General features: G+C 33.4%; 1 protein-coding gene across 1 annotated transcript in view; it reads left to right on the forward strand.

Moving 5' to 3' along the window:
• The first annotated feature begins 4,260 nt into the window (after nt 1-4,260).
• LOC126968636 (cell adhesion molecule Dscam2) overlaps nt 4,261-22,899 on the forward strand; it is a 203,287-nt gene continuing 184,648 nt past the window's right edge. The window contains exons 1-2 of the mRNA XM_050813654.1: nt 4,261-4,407; nt 11,615-11,686. Of these exons, the coding sequence (XP_050669611.1) occupies nt 11,644-11,686 (43 nt within the window). The 5' untranslated portion in view covers nt 4,261-4,407; nt 11,615-11,643. The remainder of the gene's footprint in view (nt 4,408-11,614; nt 11,687-22,899) is intronic.

Below are 22,899 nucleotides of genomic sequence, written 5' to 3' on the forward strand. Positions count from 1 at the left end.
GTATACAGGTCATTATATAATCATAATTTAAAGCAATTAAACATGTTATATTTTTAAATAAGTGTTAATACTAATCGGTTTGTTAAATGTATATACTATCACTGCATTACGAAGTTAAGGCCGAAAATATGCATCAACTAGAAACTATGTCGATCAAATTTTTCTATTTAAAATTATTAACAGTAAGCTTGACTCAGCATCCTTGTTAAATTTATAACACCGCGGATCTCCTCTCGTTCTAAGATTACATTTTATGTATCACCTTATAAAAGCAATTATGCAGGAAATACACTTGTGAGGCGCTCTTGTAGTTTTTACAATATACATCTTACTGAAATTGATATATTTTCATTAAATATACATAAATATAAGAAAATAGTAGGTGATATTATACTCAATTAAAAAATTAGTAACTCTAAATAATAAAATCATTGTTGTTATGTCCTGTTCTTAACTATACTCTTAAAACTGTTTAAATTTTCGTTTTGTATATTGTAATTTTGTAGTTTTTACTTTTGGTTTAAAATATCTTTGTTTTTTTTTGTTTTGCATTATTGTCCATTGTAAACATAATAAGTATTTAATTTATGGAACTGTTTTGTCTTCTAGTTTATGTATATTTGTAAAAGACTGTTTTGTTCCTGAATAAATAAATAAACTATTATAAGTAAGTATTATTTTTTCAACTGTTTGTAAAGATCAGTCTATATCATAAAATACATACTCGTATAAGACATTTATTTTCTCAAAATTAATTGATTTTAGAATTCTTTTGATGTCATTTCTAATACTCCTACCGCTTCGGAAATAAATGGGAAGAAGCGGCGCAAGAAACTCTCCTAGCATTCTTTTTTTCGCTTTTTTTTTAATAAAATTTACAATACTTTACTGTCATTGTTATAGCTATAAAATAATCATAATCTAGTCCCAGGCTGTCCGATTACTTAGATATACAGCTGTGGTGTGACCTCACTACCGCAAATGAGAAGATGGGTTAGCTGATTCTACAAAAACACAGTATGCTTATCTTCATCAGCTACTACATAATGAAAGTGGAGTGAAATTAATTAAAAATTATTACTTAGCTCATACTGTCAATTTCGGATTTTTCAATTCTAATTCTACTTATTATATTTGTGATTATATTTTTATGTTTCAAAGTATATTCCTTCACTATTTACACTTGTATTATTTGGAATGATTGTATAAAGCAAGCCACGTTGTCATGATGAAGGAAGATTTTACTGTGAGGACATTTCTCCCGAACTCTTCAAAAACTGTGGGCATGCACGTATTTACGTATCAATCTGTAGTATTCTTTACATACTTAACTTATTTACTTATATTTAACAACCGCAAGACGTCCACAGCTACAAACAAAAGCTATGTCCACAGGACAAAGGCCTCCCGCACAGATCTCTCAAGGGTCGGTTGTGTGCTGCCCTCATCCAACCTACTCTGGCGATCTTCACAAGGTCATTGGTGCATTTAGTGTGGGGCCTATCAACACATGTCTCTGAGTACGTGGTCGCCATTTGAGGAATTTACTGCCTCAACGGCTATCTGTCCTAGAAATTTGTGCTCTGCCCACTGCCACTTCAGTTTTGCAATAGTCCGAGCTATGTCGGTGAGTTTGTTTCTCCTACAGATCTCCTCATTTTTGATTTGATTTCACAAGGATATCCTTAAAAACCTTCAATTTGAGACGCTCTAGTATTTGTGGCAAGAAGATTTTTTCGCGGTTCCCGAACACTGCCCATCCCAGTTGGATTCAGATCAAATCAAATCGAAATCACTTTATTCATGTAGGTCATGGAAATGACATATTTTATGAATGTAAAAAATTTTTTTTTATTGAAAGTACCGCTACTTCGTAAAGAAAGTCATCGCCACTTTTTTATATCATGATTTACATTTTCTTTGATTTACAAATCATTTCAATTGCAATATAATATAATATGTAAAGTGATGCAACAAACATACTCATAGTCAATGCCTTACAAGAGAAAGCCAAAAAAGTAAATGTAAATGAATACAAAAGTTATTGAGCACACACGCCGCATCATCCACACATACCGTAAGCAAATAAACATTTTTCATTTCATTTCATTCATTTCATTTCATTTTTCAAATTAAGGCATTTTGCGAGCATTTTATGATTTTTAAATAAAAGTATTCAGTGAGCATTTTATAGGCGATTAAAAATATTATATATATATATATATATATATATATATATATATATACACATAATAACTTTTAAGAATCTGAATCCGAGCCTCCGGCAACGGGATCATTCTGCCACCACAAGCAGCGCCCGTTCACGAGCAACGATTCGATGAGTTACCTTTTTCACGAAATTGGATCTGCCTACCTGGATTATTTATCTGAGTTAGACGTACTCGTCAACAATCTTAAGATAACAGTCATAAATCAATTAACCAGCAACTATTGTCTTACCAAAGCTTCAACTTTTTTTTAACTTTCGTACCACATATTTTTAACTTTCGTACCACATATTTTTTAATTTTCGTACCACATATTTTTTAATTTTCGTACCACATATTTTTCGTTCCACACATTGGCTTATCTCTCAGGCTCAAAATGATATACAAACCCAGGTTTCACCACCGGTAACAAACCCTACTAATATTATAAATGTGAATGTAAGTTTGTTTGTTAGGCTTTGACGCCGGAGCTTCTGAACCGATTTTGATGAAATGTGGTACAGCTTGGAAAAGGACATGACTACATTTTATCCTGGAAAATCTATGGTTCCCGCGGTATTTGTGAAAAACTGAAATTCACGTCGATGAGCTATAGTAGGTTACCAATTAATAGGTTTAAGTTGCCACACGAATCTTCTTCGAAATAAGATTCATATAATATGTTGGGGAAGGAAGCGCAAAACGGGAGTAGGACATGAGATAATCTTCAATTCCAAACTTGCTTTTATCTACGCGGACGAAGTCGCGGGCATCAGCTGGTATTGTATATATAGTCATATTTTTTGATCATTTAAGGCATCACTATATATTCAGTCATTTCTGGTCATTTGCTAAGTTATGCGCTATTTTATATATTAAAGCTATGAGCTTCATCATAAAAATGTCAATTGACCTCTTTGTAAAGTTCCTCTTTGAATTAAACCGCATTAAAAGTTATAAAAATCAGAGTGCGAAAACTTTCTAAATATAATATTATTTTTATTTACAAAATAAAACAATTGCACAAACTAAATAATTACTAATCCTAATTAAAAAATGAGATATTAAGAATATTAGTTGAATCATAATTTTATGATTTTATTGAGATATTTAATTTCATGTTAGTTAGGTATCTTTCATAGTTTAAATTCTGTGTTTGCAAATAATCAAGTATAATAGTTACTTAAATATCTGCATTGATAAAAAAAAACCATCATAACTAGGATTCCGCAGTCGCTCATCATACTGCTTCGCTGTGACGTATATTTGAGCGAAGCGAGGTAAATTAAGTCTGTGTACAAAAACAAAACAAAATTAATCCAAACAAAAACAATTAATAGAATCTTTTGGAATCTGGCACCACATTTAAACATGAGGAAATAGCGCCTTATTTGGTCACAACTTGTGCTGATTTGCAAATTCAATAACTAAGAACCTGGCTATGGAATCACTCTGGATTTTTGCCTGAACATACATCTGGCCATACTTAAGATTTTGAGCAATATCAAAATTATAAGAAAATCAGGTAAACGTGAGACATTTTGTATATAACATTGCACATGAGAAAGTTAGGCAGATTTGAAATTGATGCTTATAGATTATGAACATTCGAAAATGATCAAAGGATAGCAGTGTTACAATTAAAACTTATTGTGATTTGATCAATCGACTCAATTTTTAAATAAATATAAATAGCGCGTGCTAATTTGAAACAATTTGTTAATCATATTTGTTTTTAATTATAATAATTGAATCAAGTCAAAATTCAAAATTTTTAAAATCGGTCCAGAAGTGGCCTAGAAATAATTTACCACAGAAAGCAATTGGAGTCAGCATCCTTTCGCTTAGCTCAATAATATTGTGAAACATAAAACCTGTCCTTTCAAACATGTTGTAGCAATAATTAATATTATATCTATATCAAACATGTGTGAAGTTATCACCGCGTACTAGTCCTGGTAATTCAACACAACGCAATATCAATAGGGTGATGGTTAATTGTTAAATGTTCGGAGATCGCACGTACATCTCCCGCCATTTGTGTGCGAGCTGTGGCTCGTTACGGTCGCTACGTCGCTACGGTAGGACGCTACGACTTATCTGTTGCTACGAACATTGGAGTTATCGGGAAGTTTGTGAGTGCGTGGAGTGGAATGCTACTGTTTGTGACTTGAGTGATTGTTTGAGACAAGTTACCGCTGTAAGTATGTTATGTTATAGTCCAACTATTGATGACTTAAAACCACTGGAGGATAGTTTGCTAAACTTTTAACCTATGTTTTTTAATACTGAGAGTTTTGGTATAGCATATATAATTATAATTTATTTTTTCATTTATTATATTATTCCAAATATATATTTTACAAGCTGTTTAAATAATAAATACGACTAAACGAAAGTAATAAAAATATGAGACGCTCATTAAGTAATTTCATATTACATTATATACAAAAATATTTGATTTTAAATTAAATATACAAGTATATTTATTTGAATTGAAAAACTATTTACTAAAACTATAAGATTGCATTTATTCAATAGAGTAAAAAAAGTTTTGTCATATCAAGTTAAAAGATGAAATATCACTGCAATAATTTTAGTTTAAAACTACAGTCTATGCTTTTCTTCAAAATCAGTTAGTTTCTGCAATAAACCTTAACTAACTTAAGAGTTAAGGTGTACAGTTTTTTGTAAAAAAAATAACAGTTTATCGAACTAAGGCTGGGTTGCATTAAATAACTTTAGCAATAACAAACATGTTAAAGTACCGGTTAAGTAAAAAATGTGTTCCACCATATAACTATTTTTGGATAATGTCATAACTTTAACTGTTAACCGTAGCTGTTACTGGAGAAGATTGGAAGGTTAAAGCTACGGTTTTTTTATGCATGATTCTGCATGCATGTGTTTCTTAAAATATGATTGTCAGCTCTCAGTCAGCCGCAACATTAGTGTTGTCAGGTGTAAACAGGTATATTATTGTTGATTATTTAACTGTTTTCTTTTAATTCTACTCGTATTGTAAGAAATACTGTTAAAATAATTCTATTCAAAATGACTTCCTTTGGCTTTGATATAGGCAAGTTTTGTCTTTTTTACTTTTAATTTTATTAACTATTGTATGTATCAGTATCAGGTCGAACCATTTGACCGCATGTAAATCAGAGTTTTTTTTAATTTTTTTTTTGAAAATAAGGGACGAGACGAGCCGAACGTTCAGCTGACGGTAGTTGATACGTCCTGACCATTACAATTCAGTGCCACTCAGGATTCTTGAAAGACCCAAAAATTCTGAGCGGCACTACAATTGCACTCGTCACCTTGGCACATAAGATGATAAGTCTCATTTGCCCAATAATTTGACTAGATTCGGCGCCCTTCAGACCGACTTACACATTACTGCTTCACGGCAGAAATAGGCGCTGTTATGGTACCCATAATCTAGCCAGCAATCTGTGCAAAGGAGCCTTCTACTGGTAAAAAAGGGAGCTGCTCGAATTGTTCTCTGAGAATAGCTAGATCAGTTGGCGTTGCGTAGAGATGTCGCTTCATTGTGTATCTCTTACCACATTTATTATTTAGAGTGTTCCAAAGAGCTTTTTGATTCCTGCCACCAAATTCCATTTTCATACAACATCCCACAAATTAGGTTATCATCTCCACAATTTAGGTGTTTGGCGTTCCTCTTAAGAAACTTTCTTCCACGTATAAGCAAGTTGTGGAATGACCTTCCTTGTGCGGTGTTTCCAGGGCGATACCTTCAAAAAAGCACGTACAACTTTCTTATATGCCAGTAACGCTTCTGTGATTCCTCTTGTGTTACTATATAATGTGCGCGGCGGTGTTCATATGGTATCAGGTAATCCGTAAAGGCATAAAAGGGATTTATTTTCTCAAAAATGATTCGTTAAGAATTCTTTTTGTTTTATTTGTAATATACTAGACACTACTACCGCTTCGGAAACAAATGGCGCTCTAAGAGAGAAGAAGCGGCACGAGAAACTCTCCCTGACTTTTTTTGCGCTCTTTTTAATCAAATATACAATATTATACTGTCATTGCTATAAAATAATCATAATCTAGCCCCAGGCTGTCCGATCCCTTAGATATTCAGCTGTGGAGTAGTTGGATTTATGATAGGATACGTTAGCTCGTTAGTCCTCTCTTCCATAAAAAAATATAGTCTGCTCTGTTTTGTAAATTTCTCTCAAACAAAGAAGTCAAAACTATGTACCGAACTATAAAGCTACAGATGAAACGGTACTAAGTTTAACTTGTAAAGTTTTTTCGCATTTTCGGCGAATAAGGAATTTATAGAGTCGTTTAGTTTAGGATGCCACCGGAAATGATCGACATCAATTCTGTCAAATGTTCCATAAAAACAAAGTTATATATTGATAGCAGACTGATGCCGTTTGGAATGTTTCAAATTGTTACGTAGTTATTTACCTATGCTTAGATTTAGGAATGGTCTCCGTTGCGCTCCAACTAGATACCGCACTGCCTAAGAACAAAAGATTTTTTATTACGGCAACTATTAGATGCTTGTGAGCGTGGCATCTTAAAGCATCTTTTAAATTTTGCAACATAATCTTCGTATTATTTTACATTGAAATTAATAAAATACAAAATACTTACTGATGATATTATGTGATCCCAGTGTCTTTCTTATTTCTTGTAGTATTATTTAAACAAAGTTTTACCACGAAACAGCCATTTTATTTTCAATTATTAGCAAAGTTTAACAGAACATGTGACACGTCATCCTCATACATTGTTTGATACTAGCTCGAGTATGGCTATACGAGTACGTAGTATTAGTTGCCGCACTTTGCGACTACGCCTGCGGTATGTAGTTGGAGCGCAGGGGAGACCAATCCTTAATATAAGTTTACATTATTATGAATATATACAGTATTATGAAGTTCAGTGTATAATTGTCAAAATACGTGCCGGCTTCGTATTACATTATCTATACAAAGTTTGTGTTTTTTCTATAAGAGCCACAGAACGATGCTTTGTTGATTTATAGACTGTGCCAATGCGTCGGTTTTACTCATACGCGGAGGTGTGAAAGCAACTTTGATCAGTTTTTTCTCTCTCGATAAAACAAAATAACTATGAGTTTAAATATGAGTGCCACGATCTGCACACTAGTCAATAATAACTTAAACATTACTTAACAAAAATAATTTAAACATGGCTTAAGCACGTGTTTTGTTAAGCAGTGACCTAACTATAACCACGTCAGTGACCTAACAATAACGACGTCTTAAACGGAGTTTATCTTTATTATAATAGTGCTTAGCATGTGTTTAACTTTTAACAATTAAAGGAACCGAACGCAATTTTTGTCAGCTGTCATCTATATGTCTTCATATAATCAAAATCTTTCCAACGAATATGATCTATCTGTTAGAAACACCTTAGATAGGCTTCGACTCGTGTTTAAATATGAGAAATGTCTTAAGATTGCTTAACGCTAAACAACAGAAAGACATTTATTTGTAATAGAACTTTTTTTAAAACAAGTGTTTTTCAAATAACACAATATAATTTTAGCACTTTCCCGAGCAGTACAATAAGAAGTGTGACAACTCCTGTCAAACATGATAAAATATCATTCTTTCAGTATGTATGTATTGTACATATAAGTTAATATAGTCAGATTTTATTTGAGAAGTTTTGGTCGGCCTAGCTAATTTTTATATTAGCAACAGTGGGTTATAATATTGTTTTCTTACTGTTACTAAACTAGAGGATATATTTAAAGAAATCGTTTATTATTTCCCCTAGTTGATCACTCACTGATTTCCTATAACAATTAATATAAGGAACTTTCTTTCTATTTCTTCATTCTATTGCGAAGCTTGTTGCTGGTACCTAGTCTTGCCATATATACTGAAACAAAGGAAAAAAATTCTATTACAAATAACATTTATTACTTTTACAATGTGTTAGTTAAATACATCAAATATATAAAACAATTTGAAATATAAAAAGCTTATTCGAAGTGGTCTCCATTGGCTGCAATACATTCCTTTAAACGTTGAGGCCAGTTATCAATAGAAGCACGCACTCTTTCCATGGGAACATTCTTCACTGCCATTCGTACGGATTGTTTTAGGTACTCCAAATTATCATGGCGCTTAGAGCAAGCCGTACTCTCTAAAAGGGATTATAAATCATAATCCAGCGGATTAAGATCGGAACTAGACTACAGCTAGTCTTCACCTCTGATGAAGTCCAAAACGTTCGTTTCCAACCAAAGCTGCGTAGACCGAGCTTTATGACCCGGCGCCGAGTCTTGCTATAAGGACCATTCTTGGTTATTAAACATGGTGTTGTTAAGGGGCTTCACTATCGTCTCAAGAATGGTAAATTGATACATTTGTGCCGATGTTTTGATACCTTTTTCACAAAAGTATATCTCAATCACTCCTTCATAGCTAATACCCCACCAAACCATCATTGAACTCGGATAGGAACGTGGGCAACGTTGCACTCTGTCAACTAATTGGGAAGCTTCCTTAGAGCTTTGAGCATAAATACAGTAATTTTAATTGTTAATATGTTGCTCAATTATAAAAGTTATCTCATCCATAAACAAATTTTTCTGTGACCTCGTTAAGAAATAACCAGAACGTCTGTTATAGGCTGCAAGTCCTAAGTCATCTTTTAAGATACGCGACATGGTTCTAGGTGCTTTATCTCCCGAGATAAAATCTTTTGCTTTCGGATAGGATTTCTTCGAAATCCTTCCCTTACTGCTTTGACTACCTTTTTCGTAAGAACATTACATGGACGGCCAGATCTTTATCTGTCACAAGCAGAGGAGGTCTCATTGTACCTGTTAATAGCCCGGTACATAACCATTTTACTAATACCAAGCGTATGGAGAGTTTTAAAAATTGCATTTGGCTTCATACCTACTTTGTGTAATGTATCAGGATATTCGATTCCCTTTATCACCCCACTCCATTTTAATATCCCAAAATATTCTACAATGTATTCGTTGTAGAATATTTTGTAGGCGCCAAAATGAGAAAACTCAATGAACAATCGTATAAAAATGACAGATTCCGAATGTAATGAAAATGTAATACTTTGTTTATTTTCAATTGTAACAGTATTTATGGCCGGGTAAGTATATGCGTGTAGTTGGGAGATATTATATATCTGCACTACCACGTACTATGGTGTGATGTTAGAGAAAAGTAATATCTCACGCAACAATGAACTTTGTTTGCAAAAACACTTGATATTTTTAATTTTCCGCTTATTGTGGTCTCCACGTGTGCGTGTGTTATGTGTTCACATGTGTATGTTACGGTGCATATGTGTGCCGTCTTCTATAACATGTGTTTCTACTCACTAAATGAGTTTTAAAACAAAAGCCCGCTGAAGAATAATGCATCTGCACCCAACGAATACGGAAACTTACAATATGTAAATATTGTCTAGGATTTATTTAGTGCAAACTATTATTTATTTTTCATTCTTTTTTACAATTTTAATCGGACGTGAAGTATAATTTTAATGCCAGGAGTTGATTGATTCAAATTTTTGTATATTTTTATGCAAATTAGGATTCGGAATCACTTGTTGGATTGCTTATTATTGAATTAATTATTGAAAACTCCAACATTTTAAATTTCAAAAATTTGTTTATTAATGAAAGTATATGTCTATTTTTGTAGTTTATTTGACACTTAACTTTTAATATCGATGCAAATTATTTCATTGCAAGTAACTCAACTGAGGAACAATTGAAAAATTTTACGAGCATTAGTTGATTTAAGTGTAACTAGAAAGTGATGAATTAGAAGCCAGTTTACTAGAGTTGAGATACTAGGCAAAAGGCAATACTAGGTATGATGGTGACGGTGACTCAAAAGTAACAGTGACAAATACCTGTTACAAAATAGTAGTTGTTACTTTAATACTACCTGTGATAATATACTAGCTACTGTACTGAAGCGTATATCTTCGTTGTTTGGTGTTACTTGTAGGCTGCTAGCGCCATTCTACGTAGTACTCTCTTGTGGTAAAACAACTTACAATTTATTTAATAATTTTGATGTAGGTAAATAATATAATAATTATAATACTTTCGTATGTTGAGTATCTACTAATAAGCTCTATTTAAACACTGATTCTAACCTAGAACCTACGTTATTAAAATTTGCAATAGATTAGGTACTATCAAATCAGGTATCAATGTATTTATTTATTTATTTATTTGTATCAATGTAGCCTTTCCTTACAAAGAGCCGTATTATGCTGCTCGTAGGCACAAAATAACTGTGAATGAATACGAATTTGAAATACTTACTGATAAAAAGGATAGTGTGGTTTTATGAAACCACGGTCAGAGTGAAACTTTTTTTCACATTATACACATTTAACTATAAAGTTTTGGAATAATATTCCATTAAGGGTATAAAAATCACTTTATCAATCTTAATTTTATACTTGGAAAATTGGAATGATAATGGGAAATAATAATAGTAGACTAAGTCTCCAACTAATATTTTTATTGAACTCTCTGTCTTAGCTCTGGTTTAAAATATTGATTGAAAAGGATTACACACTGACAAAAACAAAATAGCGTGGAGCACTGGCATAAATGAGTAATAGTCAAATGAGGCGCCGCCCGACCGTCACGCGACATGCAACACACAGACGAAAAAGTTTGAGACGATGTAATAAAAGTTTCACTTTAATAAAAACGGTATTAATTGAAATATACTTTATTATCTAATTTTAATAATAATTTTTATCATAGTAGGTATGTCAAATAAATGCATGAACGTTATATATTTATTATTGACGAAAATATCAGAAATAAATATATTCAGTAGTCAATATAAGGAATCAGGATTTTTCTTTTGCCACACATAAAAGACGAGCTGAGCTCAAATAACTATTTTATTATTGAATCATAATAATATAACAGATCTACAAACCACATAATAATAGCTGTGACAAAATACTCGTTGTTACTAAATACTCTATAGCTATTTACCTTGCGTAACAGTTCCTCGCTTGTCACTGTTATTTTTTATGTCTTGTCACAGTGACAACCAGTGATATTTTAATACCTGTTACTAATACCTGCGACGTAAATAAGTCTCACGTACCCGAGAGGCGGTGTGGGTTCGATCCCCATCCGTACAAAGTTTTTTTTTTAATTACATTATAATTTTATTTTATAAATAATAGTAAAGAATAATATTTATAACTATGCTTTCTTATTTAGATTATTATGCTAATATTTATGTCAATTTATGAAAAATATTTGACTTGTATCGAAAAACCTTTCATGAAAGTTTCATAAAACCACACAATTGTTTTTTTTATTTAGCAATGTGAACAGGAACTAATGTTGTATTATAATTGTGCAGTGCCGGGCGAAGGTAGCGGAAAGCGGGGCATGTCGAGCGGCGGCGTTCTGGTGGCCCTGCTGTGGCTGGCAGGTACGTGGCTTTAGTGGTAGTGATGGCGTGATGAGTGTGACATCTCACTGCTTCAACCCCGCATGTTAAACTACATTGTCATTCAAAGCTCTTGATTAATTCATCTCGATTATTTTTTTTTAAACAGTAGAAAACACTTCCGACTTCAAAAAGCAGGAGGTTATCGATTCGATCGGTATTATTTTTATATATGTATACCGATTATATATATATGTATAGATTTATTATCCGATTTATGTAATTATTTCGATGCAGAATAGATGCCATTTGGCCCCATAAACATTTTACATAGTATGGCCGAGTAGTTTTCATTTTATGAACATTTTTTATGAAAATTTTTGTTTACATCGATGGTATAATTGTATTTTGTGTACGGTTTTTTAGGAGGTTAATTCAGGTTGGTTATATATTATAATTATTAACTGACAGTAAAAAATAAAAAAACTACGTTTAAAAAAACAAAATAACTAAAAATTTAATTTAATACAACCTTTACCTTTAATTTTAATAAAATACTGTTATTTGTATGTGCTACATATTGATAGCTTTGAAGTCGGTGCCTGAAGTGAATAGCAGTTTCATTTTGAAGGCATACAACAAGGAGCAGATACAATCGACAGAATAGGAATTTTTGTACGGTGTCTTATCGGAAGACAAGTGGTACCAAGCTAACAACCGTTAACTGCTAAATATTAAAAGGCTCTCTATAATATCTTATATACGTACTGGAAGAAGTAGTATTGTCAGGCCTTCTTTTTGACAGATTTTGATCTGTCAATAAGATGGTTTTTCTCTTGTTCTGCGCAGGCTACATAAAATTATGTAATGTTATATTAAGTAGATTAAGTTGTTATAATAATATGGTTTTGTTTTTTTTTTAAATTATAATTAACGTGACGTCACCAAATGGCCCAACGGAAGACCAGCGTTGGTTTTCAAACCAGCAAACATGCTGAGTTGGGACCATTTTTGTATCGTATAGGTTGTAATAATGTTTCAGATTTTTTTGATTATTATTTGTCTAAGTTTTTTGTATATTTATGTGTACTTTTTTTTACCAGTGGGAGGCTCCTTTGCACAGGATGCCGGCTAGATTATCGGTACCACAACGACGCCTATTTCTGCCGAGAAGCAGTAATCTTTAAGTATTACTGTGTTTCGGTCTAAAGGGCGCCTATGCTAGTGAAATTACTGGGCAAATAAGACTCAACATCTTATGTCTCAAGGTGACGAGCGCAATTGCAGTGCCGCTCAGAATTTTTGGATTTTTCAAGATTCCTGAACGGCACTGCATTGTAATGGGTAGGGCGTATCAATTACCGTGTGAGCTGAACGTCCTGCTCGTCTCGTCCCAATATAACACTAGATAGGTTTTGACTAGGCAGCTGTCACGCAAAATATTCAGTTAAAAAAAATATAAGAAATCTCGATATTATTTTTGAAGACCTATCCGTAGATAACTCCCCATCACGTATTTGTTTGAAGAAAAAATAATTTTTGTGTTTCAGTTCTAAGTACTCTAAATACCCCCAAAATGTATTGTTTTTTTCTATTTTTCTGTAAAAATCTTAATGCAGTTTACAGAATACATCTACTTACCAAGTTTAAACAGTACGTATAGTTCTTATATTTACGGTTATATCGGTATAAGCTATAAGTTGTAGTCCGACTTTATACCCTACGTGATGATAAAAGAGGTCGATGGCGATTATTAAGCCGAGTCAGAGCATGTGGACGATCCATGCTGCACGAGTGACGTCACGCAGGCACGTTCCCAGTCTCCACTCGACAGTAATTAGACGGCAAGAGTCCTCTCGAAGTGAGTCGCGACCGCAGCCGTAACGCGGTGACGTGACGCGGGACAATGGACCCTCGTGGCTGAATTACTCGATAATTATGTGGGGCGAGAACAATGCTTAGGTTCGCTTCAACAGATTTTTGTGTTCCCACTTATGTACGCACTTGCGAGCGCACTTTGAAGAGCCGTCCCAACTATTTATTGACTTTACGATAAGCATTTAGGGTTTTTGACGTGAAACCTCTAATGCTACTTCCATCAAGGTTGTGTTCAACGTTTAACGCATATTATTATTGCTATCAAGTATCCTAACAATAACGAAACAAATACTTAAAGCGCGTTTTAGAGTACATACACACTGGTACATCTATCGGCAAACGATGTAGACGTACATAGTCCCGATATTGACTCTGCGCAATCTATCTCGAACAACGATGATCGCATGTAGTTCTTATTAATTCACCATTATTTTATTTATTGAAGTGAAAACTTCTTTAGCATCGTTGTTATTTGAAAGTAGATACAACTAAAAAGCGACAGTACAAAGAGCAGGCACATAAATTCATAAAATTTAACATGGGAGATAATGAGATGGGAAGCATTACAAAGTGTTTTGGTACCAGGCGATCATAGTTGAAGAAGAGATTGTCTTATGTATGACGCGAGTATATCTTGATATATTCTGACGCACGACGTATTACTACATAGACACCAGGAGAACATATTATATAATATATTAGTGGTGATAGTAATGTCTTTCATAGCGGTTAAAATCATGTGTCATACAGCAACACGTACCAGGAACTCATATGCAGTTTAGAGGTTCATGCACAATGCAGGTTTCACTTCTGACATGTGTAGTTTGTACGCACGCAATTTTTTATTCAATTCAAGACATCTAATTATTTAAAAAGTTACAAATGAGCGCACGGCTTACCTGATGTTAATTAAATTATTTATGTTCGAGCTGTATATGGTGAGGTTTATTCCATTATTATCGTTTAACTAAATGACATCGCCGCCCACATTCACCTGTAATACCACATGTTTTATACTAGCGTTTCTGGCCTTTTAGAAAAGTAAACGCGCTTTTATTAAAGTTACCCATGTCAAAGGTCGTATCGTGTATCCATGTCGTATCGTCCTGGAAACATATTTAATCACAGTGCGTTTTACAAGTAGAAAGTTCGTAGGTTATATTTTTACCCAACTTCATTAAGGGAAGAAGGTATCACGGCTATATATATAGCATAGCTTCACCTGATTGTATGTTTGTTTGTAACCGACTCATTTGGTCGCGATTTAAACCCACTTTTAATGGTCAGATTTTGTTCATACTTCATAGATTTATCGAGGACTGATGACAATACTAATTTGATAAAATTATTCCATTTCCCATTTATAGAATTTTCGTCTATCGTCTATAAGGCAGGGATTGATGGTAATTGTAAATTTTAACCATTATCTTTAACCGATTTATCTAATTTTAGGAAATTTTCGAATACCAAAGAAATTTTTTAATTCAACAATGCAAATAAAGTACAAGTTTACAGAAACTAAAAAACATGCTTTTATAAATAAACTAAACTAAAAATTCTATAAAACGCGTGTTTTTTAGTTTTTTTTTTACTTTTATTATTATGTTTGTTACCTCTAGGTCAGTAGGTACTTTGTAGAACGTTAATAAATGTTAATTTCGAAAAAAATCTTGTCTTAGAAAATTTGGTCACACTTTCTCTGAGTATTTGATGGAACTCTACAAAATTTTATGGGTATGCGTAAAAGCCTACATACGTAATACAAAACATTACAAAATACCATGATAAAATCTGGATTCGAGATTAAATAATATCGCTCCAACATTTGCATTGGATGAATAAGTCTCGCTAAATAAATATATTTATTCAAGGCGATGATGAAATACGCGAGCGAATATTCCCGATCGGCTCGGACGCATTCATTACGACATATCGCGTATCATGCCGCCACGTCGGATATCAAAGCTTCGCGGTTGATCATCTCACCCCACCGCGTTCACTGCCGCCTGACCTCCCACCCCCCCTCTGACAGCAAACATTTAACAGCTGAATGCTGAATTTGCTTACACAAGCAAAGCTCTAGTAGATCTGGTCGAGTACACTCTACCTTTTAATTACGTGCAACATATCGAAGCGCTATATTTAAAAAAGATTTCGAGGTTTTGCGTTTCTTTGTTCCGCGGATATTAAACGGGCGAGCTCAATAGATGCGGATGTGCAGTTTGTAGCCTACAGCCGTAGAGTGGAGTAGAGTAGAGTGGAGTCGTGGTACCGAGGCGTATTATACCGCGGTGTTTGTATAGCCGTGTACGGACGAACTAAATACACAGCGTACATCCGATAGACAGCGAAGTTGCAAGAACTGAAAATATTACGCGATTGACTCGCTAAATATATTTTATGTGACTTCTTGCGTGCATACATAAGTACACACACACTTTTTTAAATAAACTATTAAATTAAGAATGTGGTTTGGTTAAGAGTTGCGCAACTGAAACTATATATTAATTAATTAATCATTTGCAGCGGGCGGCTTATCGTGTTGTGGGTAGACGCCTCAGGTATTGTCCTATTTGACTGTCGCTCGTCCGAAATTGCGACGATTAAGAACAAATATATTAAAGTCAAATATGTCAAGCAGAAATTGGCACCCTTAGATAATGGGATTATTATAAGGTGGCCATACATGTAAGGGTCTGTTGATGTAGTACTGTATAAGGTGACTTTTATGATTACATTGGTGTCCCTTGTTACCTAATAATAAATCTATTTTAAATATCATGCTAATTCTTGATATATAGAACGAAGGCGAAAGCTAAAGCTAGTTTATTTCTCAATTAAAGTCTTTTAATTATTGTTTAAATATTGTAAATTTGCTAACTATAGTTTAAATTTATCATGGTGATAAAGGTAAATGTATAAACTAGTATGCCGCAGTCGCACGTACCGCTTCGCTGCGGCGTATATAAATAAATATGTAAATAAATATAAATAGTGCGTGCTAATTTAGAATAATTTGTAAATCCTGTTTGTTTTTAATTATAATAATTGAATTAAGTCTAAATTCAAAATTCTGTCTCGACAATAACCTAGAAAATTTTGAAAGCTTTCTATGAGTACAATTTTTTTTTAAATCGATCCAGAAATGGCCGAGAAACAATTTAACACAGAAATCAATTGGAGTCACCCGGTGGGAGCTCCACTCAGCTTCGCTCAATAAACTATATTTTCCGTCAACAAAAACCGCTTATCTATGTGAAATGTGAAGTCAAATTATTGTGCAGGTATTTATTTGTAGTACCATGAAATCATAAAGGTTGTTCGTGCGACCGAAAGCCTTGATGTGGTTTCATTCAATTATAGCTCGCTGCGAGTCCTATCTGGGATCACATCTGACTTTTATTAGGTGCTCCTACAACATAAAGATAATAACCTAGGCACGTATTATAAAGATTCGTATTGTTTTTCCGAGCACTATAATGTTCTCTGTAGATATTAGAAGAATGATCAAAGTCATCTTCAACACGTTTCATATATTTAACTCTAAGCCTAACACTATTAAATCATTAGTTTCAAAATATTGGTTTAGTAAATTATAATGTAATAATTTTAATGTAAGTTTGAATGAACTATAATTCTGGCCCAATGTTCTGACTATTAATATTATTCAAATGATTTGAGTTTTCTTTAGTGCTAATTCCACCAATTGACAGACTGACAATTGTCAGTCTCGTGCCAGATTTTGGCGACTCAACATGTCCTGAGGACGCCTCGTGTAGAGGCGAAACACGTGTCGAATTATTTAAAGACAAATATTGGCGGAATCAACACTAAAGAAAACTCAAATCATTTGAATAATTATGGATTTCCGCAAAGTAACACCTACTTCAATGCATTTTTTTATTAATATTATTTTATGTTCATGTCCTTAATTTATGATCTTCAGTAGTTTAGAGTAAGAAACCCTATTTAATTTTAATTAAGTATTTCCTTGAATAGATTAAGCTAGTATTATAGAATTCTTATTGTATTTCACTTCAATTTTTTGTATTTTACTTTACTGTATATCACAATTACTACTATTCTTAATACATATAAGTGAAAACTGTAATGGTGTAAGCTGTAAGTTTTCCGAATAAAATAAAAAATAGCATAGAAATTTAAATTTTGAGTTAATTGTAAGTTTTACTTATGTTGTTAATACGATACAAATTACATAATACTAGCCGATACCCAGCGACATCGTTTGCGTACGTATTTTTACACCTTGGGTTACATTACTGGACTTTTAGCAGATATCCCAAATTTTTTGAAAATGTAATATAGCCTATAGCACCCGGGGATAATGTAGCTTTCCAACAGTGAAAGAATTATTCAAATCGGTTCAGTAGTTGCGGAGCCTATTCAATGCAAACAAACAAATCTTTCCTCTTTATAATATTATAAGTATATAAGTATAGATTATCTCAACAAGTTTCACAAGGGATTTTATACACCCTTGTTCATTGTTGGCCTGTTCGTGATTGCTAAGGTGCACTCCTTAGTCCAACCGTTCTTGTGTTTCTAGTAACAACTTGCACTAGGCTTGCGAAAACAAAATAAAAAAGATACAGTGTTTTTTAAGGTACTAGTTGGTAATATTTTTTTTTTTAATTTGTACCATCCTGAAGATAGGACAGAACACTTTAACTTTTAGTCACTTTTAACTACTTGGTTAACTAAAAATTGATAAAGTTACCATTACACATTTATGTCTTTCATGTATTATGTCTCTCATATTATATCATAAATGTTGCAGTCCATAAATGGTAAACATGCTAGTGTAGGTACTCATCTTAAATCTATTTACTAAGGATAAGACAAGTTTACTTCAGACGAACTCTAAAGCTTCATCTTAAACAAGTGTTATAACTTTCTTAAATAAGTTTCATTACTGCTTTTGATTAAAAATCGATAATGTTCGAATTAATTTATTTGAAGAGCTTAAAATCATTTTATCACAAATAATTTAATTGTTTGTTTCGAATTTGCAACTGGTTTAGAATTACATGAGTGCTCTGAATCTGTCTGTGTTACAAGTTCCAAGACATTCAGTAAAAAACATATATTTTATCTTTCAAATGCTTGTGGTCAAAATATTATATTTGAGCGGCACCACGCATTGTTATGAAGATCGGTTTCAGCACCGACTACATCACGAACCGCTCCACGACGAGTAAGTTATACAACTAGCCCTCTTTGTTAAACATTATAAAGATTCTCCTTCAGCGTTATTTCTGTATCTCTTATATTTTCAAAATAATTCTTATTTCATTCGTTTTACCTTTGGGTTTGAATATAATAATATTTATTAATATTATTATTATTTTATTTATATAAAATATACTATCGATTTTATCTCAAAATACTAGACGGAGCCCAGGAACTTCGCAATGCTATTACAATAAATATATTGGCGGCTGAGTGCTCGAGTCAGCCTAGCTATTTGTAGAACTCAAGGTTCCTCGTAAAGCATTCAAAGATATAAAAACAACATTGACATTCCAAGGATTTTGCCAATTATTCTAATTCCCACTCCTATTTCTAGAGTAAAAGTGGTTTTTCATGGCAAATTTATTTTTGTTTTAACTTAAGTTTAAATGTACCTTTTTTTAAGTTAATTTTCAATTGTACAAGGTAAAAAAGGAGTAATGTTAATCACTGATAAACTGTTTTACCAAATGGGCTCTTCTGAATTTATGCTGCAGTTGAAAATATCGATTTTATCCGTGTCACAAAAAGAATCGTATTGTTTCTGCGACTGAATGATACAGCAAAGATAGGGTGTATCATGTCTTAACATTCTACTAGGGGCTGTCAGAAAGACTTTGGTTTGGTATGGAACAATCTTTCAAACTATTTTGATTATGGTTATTATACCAGAAATATCTCTAGAAGCTTTAAGTGGTAGAAGATTGACGCGATTGCACCGTTCTGTATTGCAACATAAGGTATTTTAAACTTAAAGCCCAGGTATCATGTAAACTTCCGCTGAACCCTTTCGAATTCGAATCTTCTTTCCAATTCCAAATTTCGATACATATGGTTCCAGTTTTGTAAACTATATCCAAGATGGCTGTGGACAAATGGACAGTAGATAATTTTTAATGTTTTCAATCTTTTGAACGGTTTCGCTGCACGAAATATAAAACTAATTGATCTAGATGTGGTAAAGTAATTTTTGTATCGTGGACAATTCCTAGATCTCTTGTTTTGTTTCCATAGATAGACGTGTTTGTTTCAAAATATACGTATGAGAGGAAGAGGTAAGCTTGTTAGTGTAAAGCATGCAGAAACATTTGCATATATTCAGGTCTAATTTGTACACGGTACAATACTCATACAGTCTATATAAATCTACTTGAATGCGTAATGCATCTGTCTAATTATTGGCTGTACCAAAAATGTTCATATCATCTGCAAACAAGAGGTACTTAGAATTTCCCGATGTCATTAATGAAAATTATGAACAGCAGGTCCTAATAATGATCCTTGAGGGACCCCAGAGAGTATATTTTTTCAACGACAGCCTGTTTTCTATCAGAGAGGTAAGATTTAGAACCTATTGTATGAATCGTCACGGATACCAAGTTTTAAGAAGCGAGCTTTACGAAGAACACAATGGTCAATTCAGTCGAATGCTTTCGTATAATCCATGTATACAAGATCAACATGATGCCTTCTACCATTTTTTCAGATATATAGTCATTTAGCACCGCTAAGTTTGTGACGGTAGAGCGTGCTTTTAAAAATCCATGTTAACATTGGTCAAATATTTATTTAATATAAATAATAATTTAATAATGTCCGCAATTAGACGTAATAAAAAAAAACTTACACGCTACAATACAATTTAAAACATACTTGATTCTGTACAGTACTATTTAAATTGATAAAAACGATGGATATTTAGTGTAAATACAGTTAAATTACATAAAATCACTTCGACGCGTGTTTCTCCTCTAAAAGAGTTTAGAACAATATTGGAAATGTACGATATAACGAGGTACGTTGTCAAATCATTAATCATTTTGATGGTAAAATTCCGTTATATATGTGAAAACACTCATATTAGCTGCCATTTAAGTAGTTAAGCTCTATATTTGAGCCTTTGAAAATGTTCATGATCTCACGAATGTGTGTGTCACATTCGAGCGCTTAACGATGTCTCAGACAGATTATTGTAAGTAATCACATAAAGCGCTTTACAGCTGCAGAAGTTTCCGCGTGCAGCCGTTCAGTACAAATAGGATTAAAATGAGATAAAGCTTAAAGCTTTCACTGCGAACGGCCACGGAGTGCTGGTGAGTGACGCGCATGGCTGATTACGATGTGTCTACAATATTTTCTTTTTCTACCATTTTTTTTTTGCATGACTATATGTATACGTTGACGCTAAGTGATGACTTCAAAATATTTTATTATGTTCACTTTTAACAAGTTCCTAAACAGACAAGTTCTTACGTTTCAAAATACAACAACCTGCAAAGTATTATTGTCACGTTGACACGCGGCCATTTCAATCAGGTTCAAATCAGAATCACTTTATTCATGTAGGTCAAGGAAATGACACTTATGAATGTCAAAAGCTTTCCTTTTATATCTACCGCCACTTCAGAAAGGGTTGAGCTTTAATGAGAAGAAGTGGCAAGAAACTCATTGCCACTCTTTTAAATCAACATTAATTACAGCTTCATCTTTTTACAAATTATTTTGGTTACAATATATGTTAAAATTTCAGCTGTGGACGATTCTCCGGTTTGGGGACGTGTTTACCCCATGTAGGCTACTAAAGCTAGGCGGAATTAATACTAAAGATATTATTCACAATATTTTGAATAATCAGTTCTTGTAGAGGTTATTTGTTAACCACTTAAATAACAAACGTTGTCTAAATAATAGAACTAGAAAGGATCAAATCTCCTCAAATTAATATACTAGTTAAACCTGAATGACTTTCTGCTAACGTAGATTACTAATTCGAAGGTATACGCCTTGTCAAACTATATGAAAAAATACCCAAAAATTGGAGTGCTAAAAATGAAGATAAAAAGTGTGTGTACTTAGTGTGTTCGTACGCACGTAAGAAGTTAACCCTTAACTGGTATAGTGGGGACCGCGCGGCCCCCACGCATGACGTTTTTTGGTTTTCTAATAAAATAAGCATTGGGGGCAGCCGCTATTTTAAGTATTCTCATAAAGTCGATATTCGCGGCGAGTGCCGGACGTTCAGCGCTGTACCACTTACTGGGACCCAGATATGCACGTATTGGGGTCCACGCAGCCCCCACGATACCAGATATGTAATTTTTTACGCTTATTAATTTAAGATGTCGCGGTCTTTGAGTGATAACATAATAGAACAACTCTTACAAGAATTTTCTGATTCCAAATCAGTGATCTAGTCTAGTCTAGACTGAATAAAGTTTTATATTAGTATTTTGAGCCATAAGAATAGAAGTAATTTATTTCATGTTGATATTTGTAAAATTTTGATTAGAAATTTAGAAATATAACGTTATTTGTTTTTTAGTATGCGTATCAAAGATAAGATAAAGACATATTATTTTTTTTAACTATTTCAACTATAATTTTCATTAAATTCCAAAAAATATTACGTAAATATTTTGTGATCTCTTCTAGTACTGAAGTTAAATGGTTTATATTAATAAAAACTCTTTGATAACATAAAACAAGCCTATTTTTTACTATCTCTGGCCATTTATTCAAGTACATACATAGTTAAAACTTACACGCTAGAAGAAAACATACAATGGGAGCCGCACGGCCCCCACGATACCATTTACGTATATCAAATTTACGATACCAGTTAAGGGTTAACGGGTGATGATGGGACTCAGTGCAACTATTCGGCAACGGGAAATTTTCGCTTTGACTTGGATAATAAACAATTCGTTTCGGAATACGTCCGGCCCCGGGAGTCACTGACAGATCAACAACAGAGTTGTAGTGCTTCTCTGTATAATGGAAGCGTCCAATTAGAATGTATAATTTGTGGGTGGGGCCGTTGGGCTTCCGGCGCAGGGTTAACATAAACAAGAGCCGGCTCCGCGCGCTGCCCGTTGTGATATAGCCGCACTGTTTTCTATATATTGTGCAGCAAAATGTTTTATTATTAAACTAGTAGTTGCCCGTTGCATTCGTAACTAAAGGTTTTGTCTCAATAAAATGATTTTAAACAATTTGTTATGTTTTTAAAGTGATAACCCTCACTTCTAGGATTAATACACAAATAAAATTTGAAAAACAACAAAATTTTACTAACGATGCGGGACTCGAATCCACGACCTCCGGCGTTCCGTGCCGGTGCTCTAACC

The sequence above is a fragment of the Leptidea sinapis genome, chromosome 16, assembly GCF_905404315.1.
Source record: "Leptidea sinapis chromosome 16, ilLepSina1.1, whole genome shotgun sequence".
Classification (NCBI taxonomy): Eukaryota; Metazoa; Arthropoda; class Insecta; order Lepidoptera; family Pieridae; genus Leptidea; species Leptidea sinapis.